General features: G+C 39.4%; 1 protein-coding gene across 1 annotated transcript; it reads left to right on the top strand.

The window, feature by feature from the left end:
• The first annotated feature begins 19,140 nt into the window (after window positions 1-19,140).
• On the top strand, window positions 19,141-19,995 carry LOC120295805 (ethylene-responsive transcription factor 13-like). Its single transcript, XM_039317382.1, has 2 exons — window positions 19,141-19,468; window positions 19,577-19,995. Exons 1-2 carry the CDS (start codon window positions 19,141-19,143, stop codon window positions 19,993-19,995), a joined length of 747 nt encoding a protein of 248 aa, XP_039173316.1.
• The last annotated feature ends 269 nt before the right edge of the window (window positions 19,996-20,264 follow it).

Here is a 20,264-nt window from a genome sequence, read left to right as displayed (position 1 = left end):
CAGTGAATCGTTCAATCTCAAATCGAATGGTTGAACCTTTTCCACCCATCTAGTTAGAAGTCGCAATACAGGAATGAAGAACCTGGATTGCTCTGATACCAATTGTTGTGCGGAAGAACACCCTAATTAGATGAGAAAAGTAAACAAGAATAATTAAGAACACGGAGATTTACGTGGTTCGGCGAAAGATCCGCCTACGTCCACGGGAGAGAGAGACGATTTCTTATTTGAGCGTTTTTCAAGAGTACAAGGTACAATGCTGAAATAAATAGATCTCCCCACTTTCCTAAACCTAGTAGGAAAGGAATTCCACCATAAAGATATTATCAAATTTAAAACCCAAATCTAGGAAATATATTAGGAAACAAATAGTTCAAAATCTTCAAGCCTTCCTAGATTTCCCAATTGAATTTTGTGGAATTCAAGACAATATCAGCACTCGTTCCCCTCATGGTTCAACAATATTGACATGTCACATCCCTATACAAATCAACCATAATAATCAAGTTAAATGGGGCCTGGAAATTCAATCATTCACTTTCTTGATAGCAATCAAAATGGATAGCAGTTGGACAAACTACGTACCCTAACAACGCAGTCATGGAAATGCAGCCTCATTAGGGTAGGCGCTAATGTATAGTCCTTCTTGATCCATTCCTTCACCTTACTGCCCACGACGGCCTCGAATTGGGGGCAACTCTGCTGGTATTACTGGAACGACAGCCCGTACTCTTCTATCGGCACCATCCCGAGCAGCCCTCCAGCTTGGACTGCTGCTGAAACCAAGTGAAGAGCGACGAAAAACAGTGCTGATGACACAAGAACTTCCATGATTCGATGCAATCGACGACCGATGATCGTGTGAAAGTCGACCAATCCACGAGAGATCGATCGATTGATCGATATTCAATGTTGCAGATGGTGCCTGCCTCAGGGATTTATATACGATCCCACGTTTGTTTTCAATTGAATTAGTTGGATAAGGTGTTCGGGAATTGAAGTACGTGGCATCCACTCCGGGCGGTGCTGGTATGACATGCCGGCATGCAGAGTTTTGGGGGAGAAGTACACTATTAGTGCCATAAGTTGTGTACGGCACTCATTTTGGTACCAAAAGTTTCCGTCGAATCACTTAAGTGCCAAATCGGAGGAAAAATGATCACTTTGGTGCTACCAGCGAGAGATTCCGGCCAAAATGATTACGTGGCTTTTATATTTTAAAAAAAAAATCGACAAGGCCTTTAAACGACATTGTTTTCCGTCCTCCTTAAGAAAACGACATTGTTTTCCGTCCTCCTTAAGAAAACGACATCGTTTTGCCGTCTTAAGTGGATGGCCTCGAGAAAACGACGTTGCACAACTCATTTGGGTTTTTTTTTTTTTTTGGGATTGAAATTAGGGTTTTTTGGTCCAATCCTCGCCCAACGCCGGTCAACGTCACTCGGCCTCCGTCGCTCAGCCTTCGTCGTAGTAGCACAATGTCCCAATCTCGGTAACATTTCACTAGCTTCAACATCCTCAAATTCTTCGAGCCGGGACTGCATCCAGCAGCTCCGAGTGGGCATGGAGGGTGAGCCTCTAGTGGCTCTAGCCTTCGATCGTGAGCTAGTGGCGGCACACGAGGGAGCACCAACTCAAGTTGCCGGAGCCTAGGTCTTGGAAGACGTAGGCCAAGCACTCGTCAACGGCCTCCCTGAGCACCAGCCAAATCATGGCCTTCGACTTGGCCGCCGAGTGGCCGTTGTTGGGGTTGGGGTCGGGGTCGAGCCATGGCCGCCAAGCGCGGGGGCCGTTGAGGATGGCTACTGGCCCATCGCAGTTGGCTTATCTTCTCTTTCTCTCAATTTGGGGATTTAGGATTTTGAATTGGGGGAGAAACACCAAACGACATCATTTTGTTATTTAAATGTTGACTATACTCTCTGACAAGCCACATTAGCTTCAAAAAATAATAAAAAATTGCCACGTCAGATTTCCAGCCAACCAGATCGGAGTTGGCATTCTCACTGTCGTTTGGAAGTTGGAGATGTTCTCTTCATTATATAGAAGAAAACAGTCTATGAAAGTGAATACATGTCGCATCCTCATTAAGCGAAAAAATCATATATCAATATGTGGAGAAAAAAAGTCTTAAACTTATTATATTTGTGTCAATTCAGTCATAAATATTTCAATTTGACTAATTTAATTATAAACCTTTTGAAGTTTGACCAATTTAATTATAAACCTTTTGAAGGTTTGCCAATTTTGTCCAAACATTTTCACATATTTGCAAATTTAGTCTTATACCTTTTGATAATTTGTTAATTTAGTCATTTTGACTAATCTTGATCAGAAATTGCTAACAAAATGGTCTAATGACGCTGACTATCTCATGTGACATGGCCGACACTAACGTGAATAATTTTTGTAAATTTTCTTTTTAATTGCTAAATTTTGGAAGGAAATAGCAAAAATGGTCTATGTCAACATAGATCGCAACGTTAATGATTCTCAGTTAAAATTATCGAGAATGACTTAATTGGCAAATCATTAAAATATTTAGAGCTAAATTGACAAATTGTCAAACAGTTTAGAGCTAAAGTGACATAGTCAAAGGTTTATGACTAAATTAGCTCAGTTGAAAGATTTATGATTGAATTGGCTGACAAATAATAAGTTCAGGACTTTTTGAATTATTTTCCTTATGTAAGAGGAGAAAATAACAAAAAGAAAAGCCCATAAGCATTTTTTGCTAGCATAACTTGAGGAATTAATAGAGGCACTTGATTGATAGAATTTTGCCAGTTCCAATATCTGAAAATTTGAAAACTTAATTGAGTTTCATGATAAATTTTATGATTTCTAACATATACATTCCTTTTTCTTACTGATAGTTTTTTTACCCTTACCAACACTTAAGAAACTGACAAGCACAAAAAAAAAAAAATCATATATTTGAATTCAAACAATATAATTCTGCAATTTTCTAGTTATCACATGCATATGTGATCGGATCTTTCTGGCACCCACACATCAGATCTAAAAACCTTAATTTATATATGAAAGCATCCGCAAACGTCATTGTCCTTCCCAAACAGGATAAAACGGATCGTGCCTCACGTCTCGTCATGATTAAAGAAGACAAATTAAGCATTTGAAACGTGTAGAGAATTTCATCAGTCGTCAACAAAATGCAGTTTCGCTTAGGTTCCATCCCTGATCATCCCTTCAATCTTCCACATTCAGTCATCTCAAAGCTACAGATTCTAGCCAGAAACCAAAATGCTTCAGGAAATCATCAGTCCCTTTGAGACTGATCGATTTGATGTTTTGAAATCCATTTGTGAGCATCTTTTTGAACATGATGACGATGGTGTCAACGCAACGTTTTGGGCACTAACTCCTGCGAGCATATACTGAAGGAGTTCAAGCTTCAACAGTCTTTTCCTGACGGAGAGTTGGAGCGAATTGTCCCTCAAAATCAATGACTCAGAGGACATGTTTGTGTACGGCGCTTTGCGAGATGCACTCAATTTCGGGTGGACGATGTCTTCTGCTTCGAATCAATTACTTGATTTTGAAGTGACGACCATTGATTACAATGGTATTGGTCAAGTGACGGGGCAGAAACCAGAGACAGTAGAGCGTGAGGTACAAGTGGTGGTCGAGAAGATGCACTATAGAGGGGTGAGGAGGTGGCAGTTGGGAAAATAAGCAAATGAGATTGGGGACCCTAAAAAGAACGGAACAAGGATTTGGCTCGGGACATACGAGATGCCGGGGGATGCGGCATTGGCCTACGACCGGGCTGCTTTTAAGATGAGGGGGTCCAAGGCCAAGCTCAACTTCCCTCACCTCATTGGCTTGGCTGAGTACGATCCCGTCAGAGTCAGACCCAAACGTAGGTCCGCTGAGCCTAGCTTGCTGTCCACGTCCAGCGATGACGCCTCGATGATGAGAATGAAGAGGAGAAAGAGGGAGGTTGACGTGGCTGTTGAGGTGGAGTCCGATCCCCTTTCCCATATTAGATATGAATTTATTGAGTGGGGACCAGCGGTACTTATTTTGATTATGCAAACTGCAAAGACATTGTCTTGATCAATGAACACTCAATCAGGCCATTTATCTTTATCCTTACTCTGTTTTTTCTGGTTGAAATTTTGATCCTAACTTAAGGAACAACAAAGATAGATAAGAGATTGAAAAAAAAGTTAATTTCATAAACCTTTTTTTCATTCACTGGTCTCTCCTCTGGCTAGTGTAGTGTCAACATATATCACTAACCCACACAAGATGCGTCTATTTACAGAAGCAGTTGCTGAAGAATTTGGAATTTCTCAACTTGTAAAGACCAATTCCATGTTTCTCCTGCGGTTTCTGTGTGTGATGTAAACATAATAATAACCATAAGAATTCACATACCAGTTCGTATGATGAACGTTCTATTTCCAAGCAAATAGTCTCTTCGTGTGCTCACAAAGCGAACTTCTAAAAAGCGTAAAAGGACTGAAGCAAATAAGGCAACGACGTAAGAGAAAAAAGGAGAAAAAGTTTATGCAAAACAGTCTAGTGGAGGAACTGCTCGATCGCGTCAATTACCGCGCAAACGGCGGCAACCACCCACATCAGAGTGAACTCCAATGTCCTATCCTCTCCTCCTGGCTTCATTCTCTTGCTCTCAATGCCTCGATGAGTCATAATCATGCATTAATCTAACGAAATGAGATCCCCATCAATGTTTGAGTTTTGTCAAGATACCAAAAGAAACAGTGTAGGGTAGGGAATAAAGACCATCATAATTGGCGGCAGATTACACGTACATGGTTCATCGGCTACGGCTATGTCCAGACAGTCGAGATTTGATGTACAAATTCGTTGCTCTCAAACAATCTAAGAGTTTAGAACACAATTCATCGGATGCTCAACTTGAATTCAATATCAGAGTAAAAGGCCTACAGTTGGATCTCGTGCATCCTTTTGGCATGGGGTGATTCACTCGAGCGGGCATAGAACTCGTGTTCTGAGAGTACCTAAGAACTTCCTGATTCGACAACAATTTCTTTTGGAGCACCTCTTCCGCTTGTAAATTTGTAATTGCTTTAAAATATCAAATGACATATTCTTTATCAATTCAAACAAACTTGATCTTACTCAAGCATTGTTACCATAAAAATAAAAATAAAAAAGTTGATATAAACCGAGGTGCTAATTCATCGTACTTAGCTTTCTTTATAGAGTACTGGTCAAAGAAAAATACAGTAGCTGTAAAGAACATGACAGAGTTGATGGTTTCCAAATTTGTAAAATATATGTAGAATTGACCCAGAACGAAAAGAGTGGAATTCCAAGAGTAGAGTTGTTCATAGCAGCCAGACAGAAAGTAAGCAAGTGGGTCAAATTATTTATCATGGAAAACATGTGCTTAAAATAATATCTAGTCACCCATGAAATTTCTCCTATCTGCTAAAATAGCATACCAAATAATCCTCTGTGGAGTAGTTTAATGCCTTTATTCGCCTAGTCCAAGCGACAGATCGTCAACAACCTAAAGGCCAAAGCTTAAGCAGTCCCCTGCTGACCTATTGAATGGAAGAATCAAATAACAATAAGTAAAACGACCCTTTTGCTTCACAACATTATCCAAAATTGCCATTCGGTCGTTTGATAGCGATCGCATACATACGGTCGAGAGATGTATAAAATGCCTCACTCAAATTATGACGCCAAATTGCAGAGATCGATATAGTGTAATAGTTGCGTATAATACCGTGAGAAGAGTATTTGCCAGTTAACTCGCAATATGTGAGGTTATTAAATATTACATGAATTCTCTGTAAGATTAATAGATCTATTAGAGATATGGAGAATATCTCTTAAATATCTAAGTGGTATTCTCCATCTCTTCTTTTGATTGTGCATAGTCATATCTCCCTTTGATTGTCACAACCTTGATTGATCTTTTGACCTTAAATAGTCATTTGGTGAAGCCTTATGAATTCTTCTTTATAATACAAACACAGTAATATACATGTTTTTTCACATGTTTCTTATTTAGATCAATGTAAAAAGATAGAAGGAGATAACTAAAAGGAAATAGAAAGACATGACACCAAAAGATCGGGAAAAGTGCCAAAAAAGTCCTAAACCTTTTGCCTTTGTGCCGATTTAGTCCTAAACATTTTTTTGGTGCCGATTTAGTCCTAAACCTTTTTATGTTGTGCCAATTTAGTCATTTCCGGCCAATTTTGGCCAGATTTTGCTGACTGGACGCCGACCGGCTAACGTGGCCTGATCGGCGCCGCGTGTACAAATTTTAATAATATTTTAATATTTTTAAATATTTTTAAATATTTTTATTTTCTTTTTCTTTTTTCTTTTTCTTTTTTTCCTTCTCATCTTCTTCCTCCAGCCCGGTCGCCGGAGCTCGGCGACCGGCCAGAGGCGACAGCCGGCGAGGTCGACCTCGCCGGCCACCTCGCCAGTGGCCGCGAGGGCGGCCTCGCTCGCCCGCCCGGCGCGAGGCCGCCCTCGCGGCCTGGGTGGCAAGGCTCGCCCTCGTCGGATGGCGAGGGTCGAGCCTCGCCCATGGCCGGCGAGGTGAGCCCGCCAGCTCGGCGTGAGGCCAGTGGACTCCTCCCGGCTCTGTTCTCCGATCCCAATCTTGCCCTAGAAATTTCCTCCCTCCTCCGCTCATCATCGTCGTCGTCTCTAGGGTTTACGGGAGCTCGGGGTGTCTTCGATCGCGCGGCTCCGGCCCGGATTTTCGCTGTTTCTCCCGCGGCGGTGATTCGTCGGGGGTGGGGGTTTGTGATTCTGGGTTCTCCGAGGCAGCTGGCCTCGCGCCGCTGGCGGGGCTCGCCCTCGCCGGCCATGGGTGAGGCTCGACCCTCGCCAGATCCGGCGAGGCCGAGCCTCGCCCGCCCGGCCGAGCCCCTCGCGGCTGGGTGGCGAGCGGATCTGGCGAGGTCGAGCCTCGCCGGCCATGGGCGAGGCTCGATCCTCGCCAGATCCGGCGGGCGAGCCTCGCCGGCCACCTCGCCGGTGGCCGCGGGCGAGGTGGCCCGCGAGGTCGCCCTCGCCGGCCGTCGCCTCGGCCGGTCGCCCGGCTCGGCGACGGGCTGAAGGAAGAAGATGACAAGAAAAAAAGAAAAAGAATAAAAGAAAAGAATAAAAAGAGAAAAAATAAAATAAAAAAATATTTAAAAATATTAAAATATTATTAAAATTGTACACATCAGCGCCGATCAAGCCACGTCAGCCGGCCGGCGTCCAGTCAGCAAAATCCGGCCAAAATTGGCCGGAAAGGACTGAATCGGCACAACGTAAAAAGGTTTAGGACTAAATCAGCACCAAAAAAAGGTTTAGGACTAAATCGGCATAAAGTCAAAAGATTTAGGACTTTTTTGGCACTTTTCCCCCAAAAGATCTAACAAAGTCCATTTTCGAGAAAATTATTCAAAAAAGTCTTAAACCAATTATAGTTTAGTCAATTTGGTAATAAACTTTCCAATTTGATAAATTTAGTACTCAACCTTTTGACAATCTTTCAATGTAATCTTTTTGGCCAATTTTGATTTCAAAATTACAAAATTGGTGATCTAATCAGTGTCAGCCACACCACATCACTAACTTTTTTCTTTGTCGGTTTAAGTAGTCCCGTAACGACTTTAAGGATACACTTTCCGGCATGTCAGTTTAGTTCATTCGTGTATTTGATTCTATACTGTTTACATATAAAACCCCAAGCCAAATTTGAGGCCCCTACTCTTCTTGGGATATCTTATCTCCATCGTGTATTTGCCCCACGAACTCCTCCTCACTCCCTCCATAGCGCCTCTCTTCCGCCTTATTCGTAGGCCCCTTCTACACCATACCGTTGATGACGCAATTATCAACCTGTCCTGCCATCTCGAAACCAAGCTGTTGATAAAGGGACCCACCTTAAGTATAGTGTGTCTCGCACTGGACTATTCACAATCACCTAAAATATCATAAATTTACGTGATTCGCTTCAAAGTATTTATACCTACTACATAGTGAAGTCGACATCAAGTAATATAATGTAATTGAAGAATTGGAGTTTCAATCATTTACAAGCTTAAATGTTCTACTCACCTAAATTAAGTCAAAATCCACAGAATTTATAAATAAACAATTCAATTTGAATGTCAAGTTGACGGAAAATCCACGCGTCCAAGCACATCCGCACGGCCAAAGAAAGGGTACTCCGGAGGTTCTCTACTTTTTTAACCCAAAAAGCAAAACTTTTATTTTCACTCCTTTCTGGACACTTTTTGACCCCATACTTAAAATAGATAATATAGGATAGGATTTGTGATCTCCTCTTTTTGTACGGTTAAAGGAGTCCACGTGGAGCACTTTGTCAAATTCCTCTTCTTCGGTCAAACCTTGAAGAATTATCTCCAAAAAGAGAAAAAAAAAACGCCCAAGAAAATCCAAATTTAATATAGATAAATGGGCATATTGAACCAAAATCCTCTAAAATCTCATACACGGCTCAAATTTGAAACACAATTTAGCAAAATTAGCAAAGCTCGAGCTCTGACGGTATATGTTATTGTCAATGTTGATGTCATATTCAAGAAGATGATAGTGAATGGAATCCAGAATGTCAAAATGAAAGTGGGGGTCTTCTGAAAAATTAATGTCCGCAGGCATTTTCTTCCCCGTTCCTTGTGTGTCGTTTTCTTGAGCGCGTGTTTGGTTGCATAATTTCGGTGGGTGACCATGAGTGGACGGAGCAAGAGAAGTACATATGATATAGGTTGAGGACGTGGATCAAAGCAACCATAAAATGTACTTTTTCTTAATTTATTTATTTTGGAGTTTTCAAGAAGCTTCACACTGGAACACATGTTTCAAATGTTGATATTCTAGTTATTTTATATGACATATTTTATCAGCTATAAATCAATGTAGTCTAATTCATAATTATACTATGCAAAAATAAAAGAGAAGTGATGGGTGACGTTCCTTTATTTTGAACAAGGAGCATAAAGTACAGGCATGCGTTATTACATAAAAAGAGTATAATATCAAATATCAAGATCCTCGTATCTGGTGGGTGCCGTTAATGTGAGGAAATTTTTGGTTAATATACAATCATGCAAAACATAAGGTGGAAAAAATATTTAGAATAAATACATATTTTGATAACGTAAATCTATACATTAATTTCCTTATACAATAACTTTTTCCGATGAATCATAACTAAAAATCACAGTGAATTGTAACGATGTGACATTGAATGAGCAACAAAACCGTAATCAAAAGAAAATTTAAAGATCTGAACCTTTACCATATTTTTGTAAATCTGTCGTACCTTTTCTATGGTCCTAGATTGAGAATTTTCCAAATAAAAAGTCTTGATTTATAATGACAATTTCTTGGATCATTGTGAAGCGATAAGACAGCATGCGAAGTCTAAGCTCTAATTGCAAATGCTGCTTTATGCATACTTTCTACATGAAAGTTTTCAGCCCTGCAACTCTAGTTTGGTCGGTGAACTTGACTCACGAGGACTTTACATATGTCTAAGTATGAAATGAGTACAGAATGCAATCCACAAACTACATCTTTCAGATGCATGTTTTTGCGCGTACGCATGAGTATCAATAAACGACGCAGGTCAAACGTTGCCACGCATCGCACACGAGGTTGACTTTGTGCCTGCGAGTCGTGTCTTAGACTTAGGATTAGATGGAGAGGAGCAAAGCCAAAAGAAGGTGTTCTTCGTGTGTCTTTGAACGAGGCTCCGACCATCTAGAAACACGTACAATTGGACTTCAAGAGTCTTGATGGAGTCGAATATGATCCATCATTACACGCCATTAGTTTAAAGCTTTGTCACATTATCATTTTCTGATTTAGTGAATGTACGTTGTTGGATTATCATAATTACTGTCAAGTGACCATGGGTGCAAGCCCAGAAAGCTCCAGCTGCCATGGCCTCGAGCTCCAAATCTCCATTGCTCCACAAGCTCGATGAAACTCGAGCAGTCATGATCGAGCTTGACGAAGCGCAAATGGCCATGGTTGCGAGCTATGAAATCTCCTTTGCTCTACTCAAGCACAAGCCGAAGCCTAGACCAATCTGACTTCGACTCTCGTGATTGTAACTTTATCAACAACATAGGCAGCAGCAGCTCTTCATCCCATGGGAAAATCGTTCAAAAGTCTTAAACCTATTGTATTTTTGCTTTAGTCTTAAATATTTCAATTTTGCCAATTCAATCCTAAACTATTTTACTTGTTATCAATTGAGTTCATCCGATTAATTTTAGCTGAAAATTACCGACATGGTTAATCAGCGCTGATGTGGCGCTTTTTAATAATATTTTAATAATTTTTACCATCACGCCCTCACTGCATGAAAATGAGGACTCGCAAGGGCCACAACACCCTTGTCGGATTTGGCAAGGCGAGGCGGTCCTCGCCTTGCCAAATCTGTCGAGGGCATCGCGGCCCTACCCAAGCCTAGTGAGGTGGTGATCGGCTAGCCCTCTCTTGTGGCTGGCAAGGGTCGTCGACCCTCAACTCTAGCTAGCAATGGTCGGCCGATAACCCTCGCGACCCTAACCCAAACCCCCCCCAAAAGTAAAAAAAAAAAAATCAAAATTATAAAAAAATTATTAAAAAGCACCACGTAAGTGCTAGCCATGTCAATAATTTTCAGCCAGAACTGGTCGGATAGACTCAATTGATAAGAAATGAAAATGTTTATGACTGAATTGGTAAAATTGAAAGATTTATAACTGAATTGGCAAAAGTCCAATAAGTTTAGGATGTTTTGGACAATTTTCCCTCCCCTAGATAGTCCCTAGCGAGGAAAACTTACTAAGCTCCAGTCTCCCTCTCCCACACCTCTCATCCACAATTTGGCCAACGCCTTCACCAAGAAGGGGGCGATGAAAAATGATAATTCAAGCAAGGTTGTGATTTGGGAAATTAACGATATTATTTTAGACATTGGTTCATACTTGAGTTAAAGTTAATAGTCACGTAGAAAAACTAATAATAAAAACACCAATATTGGCATTTTTAATTAGCCAAATCGGGCAGAGTTATGGGAGGGATTTCATTGCACAAATTTAGTAAGTCTTATGATTTGATTGTACTGTTTTGAAAGTTTAAGAATTTAGTTGCACTTTTTTAACGATGTCATTTTAGGCAATGGTTCATACTTAAGTTAAAGTTAACAATCACGTAGAAAAAGAGAATAATAGCAACAGCCACGTCGGGTTTCTTAATTAGCCAAATCGGGTAGAGTTAAGGGAAGGGATTTATTGTACCAATTCGGCAAGTTTTAGGACTTTTGCATTTTTGCGACTTAGGCCTTCTGGAGCGCTTACCAACTTTTATGAATTTACAAGCACAAAAAAAAAATGTGATTGGATCTATACGGCACCCGCGCATCAGATCTAAAAATCACAATTTAGATACAAAAGCATGCGCCAATATCAGGGTCCTTTCTCCTACCAAAAGAAATATCAGTGTCCTTCCCCAATAAATTAAAGGGAGCGTTCCCCATGCTTTAGCTTTTTAATTCAGTACGGATAACAAAAACGTATCAATTTATGTCTTTCTTAATTAAAAAAAGTCTAATTGAGCATTTGAAACATGTGTTGATCATCTCATGAGTCAGCAGCAAATCCAGTTTCTTAGAAGCTCCATCCGAAATCTATCTTAAGTCTTCCACCACCCAAGCGGTAAAGCTCAACCAATATATATAGCTCCCACTTTAATGTTCTTTTCAGCTCTTGACTCTTATTTCAGAAACCAAATCATCCCTTCGATCTTCCACATTCAGTCATCTCAAACCTACAAATTCTAGCCAGAAACAAAAATGCTTCAGGAAATCTTCAGTCCATTTGAGACCGATCGATTCGATGCTCTGAAATCCATTTGTGAGCATCTTTTTGAAGGCGATGATGATAGCGTCGACACAAATTTTTATGCACCAACTCCTGCAAACATGTACTCAAGGAGTTCAAGCTTCAGCAATCTCTTACTGATGGAGAGTTGGAGCGAACTGCCCTTAAAAGTTGACAATGCAGAGGACATGTTGGTATACGGCGCTATGTGCGACGCGATCAATTCTGGGTGGACAATGCCTTCAACTACGAATCAAGAACTTGATTTTGAAGTGGCGACCATTGATTACAACAGCATTGGTCTGGCTTCAAATCAAGAACTTAATGTCGAAGTGATGACCGTTGATTATAACAGCATTGGTTCAGTGACGGAGAAGAAACTAGAGATGGTGGAGCCGGAGGTACAAGTGCCAGTCGAGAAGACACATTATAGAGGAGTGAGGAGGCGGCCATGGGGAAAATAGGCGGCGGAGATAAGGGACCCCAAAAAGAACGGGGCAAGGATTTGGCTCGGGACTTACGAGACACCCGAGGATGCGGCCTTGGCCTATGACCGGGCAGCTTTTAAGATGAAGGGGTCCAAGGCCAAGGTCAACTTCCCTCACCTCATCGGCGCGGCCGAGTACGAGCCTGTCAGGGTAAGCCGCAAGCGTTTTTCTGCCGAGCATAGCTCACCATCCACGCCCGGCGATGATGGTTTGGTGACCAGGACGAAGAGGAGAAAGGGAGAGGTCAATGTGGATGCTGAGGTGGATTTTCGAACTCCAATCCCCTTTCCCATATTGGATATTGGTTTTTGGAGTTGCGATGAACAATTGGTCCTTTAATCATGCAGACTCCAAAGACATGTTTTGATCAATGAGAAGTCAATCAGGCAATTTATGTTGTAGAAACTATCCATTTAGTGTTCCGATTTCATTTCCTTTGGAGTTCATCTTCGTCATTTGTATATTAATTTTTACATTTTCCTTTTAGATTTTTCCGCCTTGATGATTTGTTTGCTTAAGCAAAGCAAAGTTAAGCAACAAATTGACAACGTGAATTGCTCAAAACGGATTTCCTAATAAGCATTGATTTTAGAAAGATTCTTAGGTATTTTGCTAGGACCATGTACCAAGTCACGCAAATCAGGATGGCATGCCGTGATTGATTTGAGTAGTTAATTACCTTGTGTTCCAGGAGAACCTAAGTACTTTTCCCAGGAAGAGCCTCTTACTGTTATAATATCTTTAGGACAAAACTTCACGATTTGGGTTGACCGAAATCCCAACTTCCGGTGGATTTCTTTTTCTTTTCTCGTTAAAGTTGGCCACTGAATTTCTTTCTGGGCTATTATATTGTTCATAGTCTTTGGTTTTCTTGTGGCCATTTTCGTTAAAGTTGGCCATTGTCGCGACCTAAATTTTCAGGGGCAATCCTAGAAGTTTAGGTTAATGGATTACTAAGTCTGAAGACTTGGCGCGGACCCTCCCAGGTCCTACCAATCGCGACTTGAAATTAATATATTTAAACATGCAATTCTATTCAATTTGGAGCCGCCACTAATCAATTAGGGTTGATTAGAAACCCAAATAAAGTATGGGAGAATACTTTATTTTTGCGAACCAGAGATTCAATAAGTCCGGGGGACATGATTACGCTAGATTAGTCTAACGCCCTTTCGGTACCTTTTATTTTAATTTCAAAAATATTTAGCAGGCAATGTTGATTAATTTAAACCTAAACTACTAACATGCAAATGGTGATCATGCGGGTGCACAATCAATAAAATAACATTCAATAAAAAATGTTAATAAAAATGCATGCCCTAGACATGATTTTCTAAATGACATTTTATTTTATTTATTATCCTCCATTTTATTATATAAAAAATAAAAATCCTAAACTAGGTGTCAACAGCCATTGAATTTCTTTCTTGGCTATTTATATTGTTCTTGGTCTTTGGTTTTCGTGTGGCCATTGAAGCGCCGTTTGAGTGCTTGGTAGTGGGGAATCTTTATGAAAGCACTATTGTATGATTCATCATATGTAATTGATGTTAAGAAACATTAAGAGTATTTGATTAAGTTGAGTGTAGTTGTAATTTTCATAGATCGCTTGACTTATACTGAAATTCTTTACTACTCTTTTCATAGATATAGGCCACACTGATCAAATTACATAAACCTAATATTCAATCTATTTCTTTATTATGTATGTTGTATTGTTCGATCTCTTTTGTGACAGGATGATTAGACATATCGAATTTTGAACAAATCAAAATCCTTTAAAGTTTTATACTCAGCTCAAACTTGAGACACAATTTAATAAACCCAACAAAGCTAGAGTTTCGACAGTACACATCATCGTCAATGTAGATTTAATTTTCAAGAAGATGATACCTAATGGATTCGAGAATGGCAAAATGAAAATGGGGCTCTTCGGGAATATTAATGTCCGCAAGCATTTTCTCGCCCTTTTATCGTGTGTTGCTTTCTTAAGAGAGTGTTTGGCTGTAGTTGCAGATTTTCAGCAGGTGACCATGAATGGATGAAGCAAGAAATTATTTTAAAAGCTTAAACTATTAGCTCAATGCATGGTTTAATATTAGATATTCTAATACTACCCTTCATGTGTGGGGAGGCAAATTTCTTACTTCTTTGAAAGAAGTATGTATAGGTTGAGGATGTGGAAAGCAACCATAAAATGTAATTTTTATTAATTTCTTACTTCTTTTGGAGTTTCCAAGAAGCTTCAATAAAGATTGAGGCTGGAACACTTGTTTCAAATGTTCATATTCTAGTTATTTAATATATCACATTATCAGCTATTATTCGATGATTCTTATTCGTAATTATCCCATGCAAAATTAAAAGAAAAGTGATGGGTCACGTTCCTTTGTTTCCATTTTTATTGAACAAGGATCATAAAGAACCGAATGCTTGTATTCGTGCATTATTTTATAAAAAAAGTTTAATATCAGACATCAAGATTCTCACATCTGGTGGGTGCCATACGCTTCCACCCACTAATGCATAATGTAAGGAAAACTTTGGTTAATAATATAATCATGCAAAACATAAGGTGGATGGAATATTAGAAGAAATATAAATTTTGTTAATGCAGATTTATACAATAATTTCTTTATACAATAACTTCTCCCAATGAATTCTAACTAAAATCATGGTGAATTGTAATGATGTGACATAAAACAAGCAATAAACTTTAATAAAAGAAAATTTAAATCTCTGAACCTTTATAATTTGATTTTCCTAAATCCGTCGTATCTTTTCTACGGTCCTCGATTGAATTATGGCCAAATTAGAAGTCTTGATTAACCAGGAAATTTTTTGGATCATTGTGAAGTGATAAGACAGCTCTTATTGCAGACGCTGGTTTATGCAGGTAACTCATCCAAATAATTATCTTTAAATTATAGGTAACATTAACAAAAAAAAAAAAAAATCAAGTAAAGTGCAGTTGATATTGAAGAACTTGCTTGCCTATCTTCCACATGAAATTTTACAGCATTGCAACTCTAATTTCGTCAATAAACTTGATAAGCACAGACTTTACATTAGTCTAAGTATGAAAAGAGTACAACATGGAGTCCACAAACTAAATTTTTTCAGATGCACGTTCTTGCGTGTTTGCGTGAATATCGAACAACTTGGCAGGTCAAATGTTGCCACGCATCGCACACGAGGTTGACTTTGTGCCTTCGAGACGCGTTTTAGACTTAAGATTAGGTGGAGAGGAGCAAAGGCAGAGGAAGGTGTTCTTCGTGTGTCCTTGAAGGAGGCTCAGACTCTCTAGAAACACGTGCAATTGGACTTCAAGCGTCTTCATGAAGTCAAATATGATCCATTACATGTCATTAGTTTAAAGCTTTGTGAAAATACATGTGTACGACTTCGTTTCGTATATAAGTTTTGCTTTACCTAGCTATCCATTTCTGTGAGGATGGAAGTCACTCAGAGCCCCGCGAAACTAGCATTGCCATAACCAAATGACAGAGAAATGAATTTCCAGCGAGATTTCCCACAAAAAAAAAAAAAAAGAAAAAAAAAAGAGTATGTTAATGAAAACCCTGACTTCATGAAATGCGCTGATCGCAATCTGGATGGTCTATTTTTGATCGTATTAGGGAGGACGACTTTATTCGGTGCATAAAAACTGACCCAAGATATCACCTGACCACTCCACCTAAAAAGCAAAAGGAAAATTATTAAATAATGAAAAACTATTGGAGGATTTATATCGTCACTTATCATGTTTCGATTAGTACTGATATGTCGAGTGAGATTCTTATAATTTCTTTGACAAATTATGAGGATATATGTTGGATGACCCGTGACGATGCTTTCTCCGGAATCAAAATCTGTGCAACCGAATTGAAGGAAATGAAATCAATGATTCACCGCATAACGTATGGGTGACTGATTCCATTGGGCAAAGTAGTAAACATCAAATTTCTTTCTTTCTTTCTTTCTTTCTTTTGGCCACACTGCAAATTACAATATTAGGTTGCCATATAATAACATAGGAAAATTTCATTTCCTTAATAAAGGTAAATCCACTTGCATTTGCTTTTGTGGAAATTATAACTAGTTTACCTTAAATTATTTTCTTCCCCCGAACCAATTATCTTAATTCCAAACAAAGTTCGACGCTGATTGCGGTCATCCTAAAAAGATTGTCATCTAATTCCTATACTAAAATACCAAGCAATTGCTTTAAAACCTAATGTCATCCTCGAATTAGAACTCAGTATAAACTGAACCATTTATTTGATGTGGACCTAATAAACAAAATATTCATAATTGAAATGTTTCATTAAGGAAAAAATGGTCATTCATGAAGTTAATTGCTTTTCTTCAACAACTAATGTGGACGATACTGCTAATTTTCAACGACACAGAGCATTTTCTCTACGGTTAGTTTTGAATGACATGAGCATTTTCTTTGATTTAGTGAATGTACATTGTTGGATTATCATAATTACCATCAAGTGACCATGGCCATAATCTCAAAAAGCTCTAGCTGCTATGGTCTGTTAGGATTCGGCACACTTTCACAAATAAATCGAGAATGAAAGTAAGAAAAAGAATTTTGAGACCCCCATGTCACTATGTCGATGGGAAATATGAATCACACCCCAGTGTGATCATGAGCTCCAAATCTCCATTGCTCCATGATCTTGATGAAACTTGAGTAGTGGTACAATCAGTGCTGACGTGAACAATTTTTAATAATTTTTTTCTTATTTTCTTTTTCTTTTTCCTCTCCTTTTCGTTTTTTCATTTTTTTCTTTCTTCTTTTTCCTTTCCCCTCCTCCTTCCTCTAGCCGATCATCAAACCTCGACAACCAGCCAGCGGCGACAGTCAACAAGATCAAGGTTGGCCTTGCTGGTCTCTAGCTAGTCTCGCCAAACACTCGCGAAGCTTGTTGGAGGGCTGCCTCGTGCTAGACGGTGAGGCCACCCTTGCGGCTTGGGCAACCTCATTGGAGGCTGAGCGAGGCTTGACCCTTGCTAGATCTAATGAGGGTAAGCCTCGCCCATGGCCGGTGCAAGGCCGCCTTCGCAACCTCTAGTAGGGGCTCAAGCCTCGCCAGTGGCCAGCAAAGCTTGCCGAGAGGTCAACCTCGACCTTGCCGACCGTCGCCTTTGGCTAGTCGCCGAGGTCCAATGATCGGCTGGAGGAAGGAAAGGGAGAAAGAAAAAAGAAAAAAAGGAAAAGAAAAAGAAAAAGAAAAAGAAAAAGAAAATAAAATAATATAATTCAAAAAATATTAAATTATTATTAAAAGTTGTCCACGTTAGCGGTGATCGTGCCATGTTAGCCGACCAGCACCTAGTCAACAAAATCCGGTCAAAATTAATAGAAAATGACTAAATTGGCACAAAGTGAAAGGTTTAGGACTAAATTAGCACCAATAAAAGGTTTAAGACTAAATTGGCATAAATGCAAAAGGTTTAGGATTTCTTGGACACTTTTTCCTAGTTAACAGTCATGTAGGAAAAAGAAAATAATAAAAACACCCACGTCGGCATTTTCAATTAGCCAAATTGAGCGGAGTTAAGGGAGGGATTTCTTGTATCAATTTAACAAGTTTTAGAATTTGATTACATTTTTTTTTTTTTCAGAACTTGATTACATATTTTTAACATCATCATTTTAGGCATTGGTTCATGCTCAAGTTAAAGTTGATAGTCATGTTGGAAAAAGAAAATAATAAAATCACCCAAATCGGCATTTTATTTAGCCAAATTGGACAAAATTGAGGGAGGGATTTCATTGCACCAATTTAACAAGTTTTAAAACTTGATCGCTACAACATCGTTTTAGGCATTCATTCATACTTGGGTTAAAGTTAAAAATTATGTAGGAAAAGGAAAATAATAAAATCATCCACATCAGCATTTTTAATTAGCCAAATAGGGTAAAGATGAGGAAGGGATTTCATTACATCAATTTAGTAAGTTTTAGAATTTGATTGCATGTTTTAAAGTTTTAGAACTTGATTGCATGTTTTTAACAACATAGTTTTAGGCATTGGTTCATACTTGAGTTAAAATTAATAGTCACATAGGAAAAAGAAAAAGAAAATAAAAACACTCTCATCGGCATTTTTAATTAGCCAAATTGAGTGGAGTTAAAGGAGGGACTTCATTGTGCCAATTGGACAAATTTCATGACTTGATTGCACTTTATGACTCATTACATTTTCACGACTCAAACCCTTTTAAAGCACTTACTAACATTTATTAAAATTTACTAGCACAAAAAAAAAAAAAAAAACTGTATATTTGAATAGAAGACGTTATGCAATTTTCTTTTGAAGCACATGCACAATATGTGATTGGATCTAAACGGCACCCGCGCATCAGATCTAAAAACCACAATTTAAATGCAAAAGCATGAACAAATATCATCGTCCATCCCCAATTAATTAAAAGGGAACGCGCCCCACGCTTTAGTTTTTTAATTCAGTACGGACAACAAAAACATATCAATTTATGTCTTTCATTATTAAAAAAAGTTCAATTGAGCATTTGAAACATGTGTTGATGATTAGTCATCACAAAATCCAGTTTCGTGGAAGCTCCATCCGAAATCTTCCCTTAAATCTTCCACCACCCAAGCGGTCAAGCTCAACCAATACATATAGCTCCCACTTTCATGTTCTTTTCAGCTCCACTCTTACTTCAGAAGCCAAATCATCCCTTCGATCTTCTTCATTCAGTCATCTCAAAGCTACAAATTCTAGCCAAAAACAAAAATGCTTCAGGAAATCTTCAGTCCCTTTGAGACAGATCAATTTGATGCTTTGAAATCCATTTGTGAGCATCTTTTTGTAGGTGAGGATGACAGCGTTGACACAACATCTTATGCACCAACTCCTGCAAAAATTTACTCAAGGAGTTCAAGCTTCAACAATATGTTACTTATGGAGAGTTGGAGCGAACTGCCCCTCAAAGTCGACAACTCGGAGGACATGTTGGCATACAACACTATATGCAACGAGCTCAATTCCGGGTGGACGATGCCTTCAGCTACGAATCAAGAACTTGATTTTGAATTGACGACCATTGATTATAACAATATTGGTCTGGCTTCGAATCAAGAACTTGATTTCAAAGTGACGACCGTTAATTATAACAGCAGTGATTTGGTGAAGGAGAAGAAATTGGAGATGGTGGACCAGGAGGCACAAGTGCTGGTCGAGAAGGCACATTATAAAGGAGTGAGGAGGCGACCATGGGGAAAATACGCTGCGGAGATAAGGGACCCCAAAAAGAACGGGGCAAGGATTTGGCTCGGGACTTACGAGACACCCGAGGACGCGGCATTGGCCTATGACCGGGCAGCTTTTAAAATGAGGGGATCCAAGGCCAAGCTCAACTTCCCTCAACTCATCGGGTCGGCTGAGTACGAGCCTGTTAGGGTTGGCCGCAAGCGTTTGTCTTCTGAGCCTAGCTCACCGTCCACGTGCAGCGATGAGGGCTTGATGACGAGGATGAAGAGGAGAAAGAGAGAGGTCAATGTGGATGCTGAGGTGGATCTTGGAACTCCAACCCCCTTTCCCGTATTGGATATGGGTTTTTGGAGTTGCGATGAACAATTGGTCCTGTAATCATGCCAACTGCAAAGACATTGTTTTGATTAATGAGGGGTCAAGCATTCTATGTTGTAGAAACTATCAAATTAGTGTTTTGATTTCATTTTCTTTGGAGTTTGTCTGGAAAATCCGAAATCCTACCGTCCCCAGCTCCCTCTTAGATGAGTACTCGTTTCCTACATATGCGGAGTAAAAACACGTTCACGTGTTATGGAAAGTGACTAACAAAAGCGAAAAAGTTAGTATAATATGAAAAGCTATTAACCACAGTAGTTATAATTAGC

Source organism: Eucalyptus grandis, chromosome 7, assembly GCF_016545825.1.
Source record: "Eucalyptus grandis isolate ANBG69807.140 chromosome 7, ASM1654582v1, whole genome shotgun sequence".
NCBI lineage: Eukaryota > Viridiplantae > Streptophyta > Magnoliopsida > Myrtales > Myrtaceae > Eucalyptus > Eucalyptus grandis.
The sequence above is the reverse complement of the archived record's forward strand: the minus strand, read 5'-3'. Positions and strand labels throughout refer to the sequence as shown.

Excerpts from the sequence above, each read along its gene's own strand:
- LOC120295805 (XM_039317382.1), top strand. The coding sequence starts at position 19,141 with ATGCTTCAGGAAATCTTCAGTCCCTTTGAGACAGATCAATTTGATGCT. Across the intron at positions 19,469-19,576 it reads CATTGATTATAACAATATTG|TGCTGGTCGAGAAGGCACAT; the intron begins GTCTGGCTTCGA and ends AGGAGGCACAAG.